Source organism: Engraulis encrasicolus, chromosome 17 (assembly GCF_034702125.1).
Source record: "Engraulis encrasicolus isolate BLACKSEA-1 chromosome 17, IST_EnEncr_1.0, whole genome shotgun sequence".
In the NCBI taxonomy this organism is placed as follows: Eukaryota; Metazoa; Chordata; class Actinopteri; order Clupeiformes; family Engraulidae; genus Engraulis; species Engraulis encrasicolus.
Genome location: NC_085873.1, coordinates 18,916,172 through 18,921,604, shown reverse-complemented (window position 1 = coordinate 18,921,604; position 5,433 = coordinate 18,916,172). Strand labels below are relative to the sequence as shown.

The following is a 5,433-nucleotide window of genomic DNA, read 5'->3' as shown; positions in this document are numbered from 1 at the left end:
CCCTGACTACATTCATCTGGTATGGCAACAGTCAGGTTATGCCTCCACAGTATTGGTGAAATACAAAGGCCACAAATCTATTTTGAATCCTTGACTTCACAAATGTATATGTCTTTATTTCCACAATATCTGTCATCCCAAAGCAGCCATCTTCCGTTGCGCGTAGTGTATAATCCTGTACAGTCTTGTCCACGACTACCATCCTTATTGTCAGGCTGACCACCAGCCCAGAACCTGAAACAGAAATTGAAACATTTTTGAGCAACTTAGTCACTAAGCAATTGTGATTCTGGGGGAAAAGCATCTAAATGTATGTTGATGAGATACAGACGTGATGCTACTGCTGAGTGGTGTGTTGTCCACCCAACGCCATTCTCCCTCTTTAGCAGAGTCAGTCAGGCCAATCCAGCAGAATGGCTTCGGTTTCTGGGTCTGTAGAAAATACTGAGCCGAGGAAAACCACAATTAGTTGATAAATGCGTATCATGTTTAGTCTAACAAAAAAAAACGTAGAATTTTGACTTGCATGAGAAAAATACAAGTTAGTGACACGATATGCCTGATGAAGATCCAGGGTGATCGAAACGTTGCTTTTTAAATAATAAAATGTTTTGGAGCTTATTCCGCAGTGTGCAGACCTACCTACACCTCCTTCAACTGTCTGACACTTTTGTCTGGCACCTGCAAGTGCAACAAGTGTTTTTGGGTGTGCGCACCCTACCCAAAACTACTAAAAACACAAGATACTCCATCAAACCTGTTCCTCTCGAGTCTCTACGATGACCAGGTGTCCTCCCATGTTCACACAGGCATCTCTGCTACCAGCCCAGGTCTTCCTCTCAGTGGAGAAATAGTAGTAGCTCCCCTGGAAATACCTCCAGCCAGCTGAGCACTTCTCCCAAATTTCTTCATGTACATCTATTAGGGTCAACATTCAATGCTTTACTTTACTTTTATTTTTTTTTTCAGGACATTACACAGTAATGAACACATACATACAAACATACTGTACGTGTCTATGTAAATGATGCACTAAGGCTAATTTCCATGGTGTCCAAAATGGGTAGGCTAGATGTTCACAATGTTGTTTAGCTCAGAGACGTACGGATCAGCTCGTCTCAATTCAGAAAACACATTTCATTATGGAAGTACAGTGGACTATTCCTTTAAATATATCCATCTTTCCCAAATGGATGCACTTACAAAAATATCCATGTAAACAGGGTATAAATGAATCACACGTTCATTTACATTTCTAATTAAAGTGCACTATATATGTCACTTAAATTCATTATTATTTCATGGCTAAACATAGGAATTAATTTAAGAATGTTTAGTTGTGCTCATCCCTACTAAAAAAAACTGTTAGTCTGGGGGCGGCCATGACCTAGTGGTAAAGGAGATGGAGTTTAGATCAGAGGGTTGCAGGTTCAAATCCCACCCTTCCACTCTCTATGTCACTCCATGGCTGAGGTGCCCTTGAGCAAGGCACCTAAGCCCACAACGACAAGGCGCTTTGGATAAAAAGGCACTTAAGCCAGGTAAGTTTAATGTAATGTAAACATGTAGTAGTCACATAGCTGTGGGGAAAGGTTACCTTGACGTGTTGTGATTAGCTCTTGTGTGAGATTAGCCGTTATATTCTCTTGTCTGGCTAACTGATTTTGGGTTTCTGTTAAAGCAAAGAAAACTCTAAGTCCCTGATAATCGAAGAATTCATTGTGTTTGGGAAGTAGAGGGGAAAAGGATTTAGAGCACTGCCCTTCTTGACACAAAGGGGCTAGAATCCAAGCTTACTGGGAGTCATCATTGATGGTGTGAGGGCCAACACATATGCTTGATTTAAGGTGGGGTTGCAGGTTAATCATTGAAAATGTGCTATTATGACATCACGTTGGGGGTTCCGCAGGCTCATAGGAGAGTCTATGTAGAACCTTAGAATCCTGGGGGAGTTCCCCCAACATGAAGTCATACCTGCAGCACCTTTAAAGGATAGTTCCGGCGTAAAATGAAAGTTTCACCATCGCTTTCCCATGCCACATAATGTATCTAATGATGAGCCATTCCGGGCAATGCCGCGCCGTTATGGAGTTAGCTTATTTTAAGCTTTTTGGTGAAAAACGCAGCCAATGCATCACGGCGGGGCCAATTATAGGCCTATTATTTTCTGATGTTTCCCCGCTATAAACAACTTCAAAAACGCTACACACTTCATCACAAAGGTCTCGTCAATCAAACCGAGGCACAGAGAAGATCATCGGACCTCAGAGGTGTCTCACTGTTGCAACTCTCTGACCCGGATGCAGGCTACTCAATCAGGTGGCTAGGTAGGCTAAACATGGTCCGCGGTTCTTACACCGGCTGCGACCGTAAAATGAAAAGCTGGAACCCCGACCGTTTTCACCCACTGCCACTCTCTAAACCAGCCATATTCCGGGAATGGCTAATAGCATTAGAAGTGGACGAAACTGACATATAAACCCTGAGGGATCGCTACTACCGTGTGTGGAGGGAGCATTTCGAGGATGATGGCTACAAGAAGAGTAAGGGAGATGGAACACCAAAACGAAACCATCTAAAGAGGAATGCTGTGCCAAAAAGGCGCATGGCTATGGAGGTATGTTTGAAGAGAGAGAAACATGTGTAAATGTGTCTGGCTCATGAATCTTGACTGTCTGTGAATCTGTGAAACTAGTTGCAACACTGCGCGTCTTTGCCAGCAAGCACAGCTGTTTTGGGAAGGCATAGCCTACAGGTGCAGTAAATGTAGCCCACTACAGGAGATAAATACACGGTCAAAACAAACTAGCGCGGGATGGCAAGTGAAATTGTGAAATTGTGCGACCTGAGGCATTCGATGTGGTTGATGTCAAGCATGCTAGAGTAGTTTCAGTGAAGTAAGTAGACTCTAATGACGAGGGCGCGCGAGGTCAGATGGACCATTACGCAACGTAGGAGGGCTGTAGGAATTTTATAAAGTCGTACTAGAAGTGCTCTTACAGATGTAAGTACACCCCCAGTGGTGTGTTATTACAAAGTTGACTCCATGTTATATTATACCGACATGCAATTACTTTGTAAGAGTAGTCTGCCTACCTGTACTCTCCATGCAACTCTTCAAATCTGCTGCCTGCACACACGGTATCGATCCCTCCGGGTTTTTACGTCAGTTTCGTCCACTTCTAATGCTATTAGCCATTCCCGGAATATGGCTGGTTTAGACAGTGGCAGTCGGTGAAAACGGTCGGGGTTCCAGCTTTTCATTTTACGGTCGCAGCCGGTGTAACCGCGGACCATATTTAGCCTACCTAGCCACCTGATTGAGTAGCCTGCATCCGGGTCAGAGAGTTGCAACAGTGAGACACCTCTGAAAACACCAGTGAAAGACTGTGTGGTCCGATGACCTTCTCTGTGCCTCGGTTTGATTGACGAGACCTTTGTGATGAAGTGTGTAGCGTTGTTGAAGTTGTTTATAGCGGGGAAACATCAGAAAATAATAGGCTTATAATTGGCCCCGCCGTGATGCATTGGCTGCGTTTTTCACCAAAAAGCTTAAAATTAGCTAACTCCATAACGGCGCGGCATTGCCCGGAATGTCTCATCATTAGATACATTATGTGGCATGGGAAAGCGATGGTGAAACTTTCATTTTACGCCGGAACTATCCTTTAAGTTTTGGTAGGGACAAATGGACAATCCCATCATTTTTGCTATCATACCGTTCCCTGTAAAACACCACGGAATAACAAGGGTGTAAGGTTGATAGTTGTCAGATTGGTGTACTTGTCTTTATTTAGATACCCTCCATGCATTAGTTAAATGTAAGGTTGTCCTTCAAAATCCTTGTAACAGCAGTGGCATTTTCATATGACGCTTGTAGAGATTCCAGCTTCTGTGTAATGTCTTGTGTGATATATTGAATAAAATGAATGATTGAATAGCATTAAAATAACAAGAAGAAGATTATTGTTGCGCCGAGTAAGATTATTGTTCCTTGCCTGAAAGCTGCCTCTCCACTGCCATTTTCTCAAGGGTGAAGTTTTTGTTCTCATTCTGAAGATTGTGCAGTTGATGAGCCATTTCTAAATCAGAGCATTAGAGAGTTGCCATTTCATCACAATTCGATTAGTCCAGGAAAACATGTATTTACTTCAATAATTGGTAGACTCCATTGTTTCCATATTAATGATATAAGACGTGTCTTGTGTGGCGTTACTCATCTGCACTAGTTCGCCACTGGGGGGGCAAGCGCTATTCAGACATACCGCTATTCAGACACCAGATATGCTAGGCTTAGGGTTAGGGTTAGGATTAGGGTTAGTGCATGCACTCTCCCTAAACTGAAAAAACCTGAGCAACGTAGCACAAACCACAGAAATGGCAGATTTTGTGGCAAACGTGTCAGTATTCAGGCAATGGACATCAATGTCTGAATATCGTAATTCATGTCTGAAGCGCCATGTAACCTTCACCACTTGATGCTAGTTGGCACTTCCTGTGACCTGCAGCTTGAATGATACTCTGGTGCCTTGACACACACTCTGGCTTTTCCTTCAAAATTCTACAGAAGAGAGGTAGTTACCCATCTTACCAGGTCTACTAGCAATCATACAGTATGTGGGTGTTGTTACACTCACCTGCATTTGTAACTTCCTTCAACATGTCTAAAAGTGAAAAGGAACAGTGTCCACATGAGATGATTGTGTTGTACAAGCTTCCGCTTACAACAGTAAGTCAAACATTGTGGCTAACTTGGAACTACAACATTGTGTGTGTGTGGAGCCCTATCTCTTTCATTTCGTGAAGTATTCACGAAAAAAATAACTAATTTTCGTGGTGCATTCACGTTATTGCCCGTTTTTCGTGGTTGGGCAACGAAACGCTGCCTATTCATTTGAATTGCCCGACTGCTGCTATGGTTATCCAAGCGTCTGCAGGGGCGGGGAGGGGGTGCTGACAGAACACTGCTGATACACTCGGGACTCACTAATTCGACGCCCTTTCGGTACTTACGCCTTATGTCATACGAGCCTAAACCTAACCTTAAACCTAAACCTAACCCTAACCTTAACCCTAAACCTAACCCTAAACCTAACCCTAACCCTAAATTGCTTGTTTGAAATGTTTGATTACCATGTGACGGTACCGAAAGGGTGTCAAACTAGTGGGTCGCTAGGCAGCAGTCGGGCAATTCAAATGAATAGGCAGCGTTTCGTTGCCCAACCACGAAAAACGGGCAATAACGTGAATGCACCACGAAAATTAAAGTTATTTTTTATTTGAATACTTCACGAAATGAAAGAGATACGGTTGGAGCGGGCAATAACGTGAATGCACCACGAAAATTAAAGTTATTTTTTTCGTGAATACTTCACGAAATGAAAGAGATACGGTTGGAGCGCGCACACACACGCACCCGTGTGTATGTGTTTT

At 43.2% G+C, this 5,433-nt stretch overlaps 1 protein-coding gene across 1 annotated transcript; it reads right to left on the bottom strand.

The window, feature by feature from the left end:
- Positions 1-4,662, bottom strand: LOC134467648 (C-type lectin domain family 4 member E-like). Its single transcript, XM_063221486.1, has 5 exons — positions 4,638-4,662; positions 1,598-1,672; positions 758-918; positions 332-444; positions 1-234 (listed from the first exon to the last, which is right to left on the bottom strand). Exons 1-5 carry the CDS (start codon positions 4,660-4,662, stop codon positions 78-80), a joined length of 531 nt encoding a protein of 176 aa, XP_063077556.1. The 3' UTR covers positions 1-77.
- Positions 4,663-5,433: the final 771 nt, after the last annotated feature.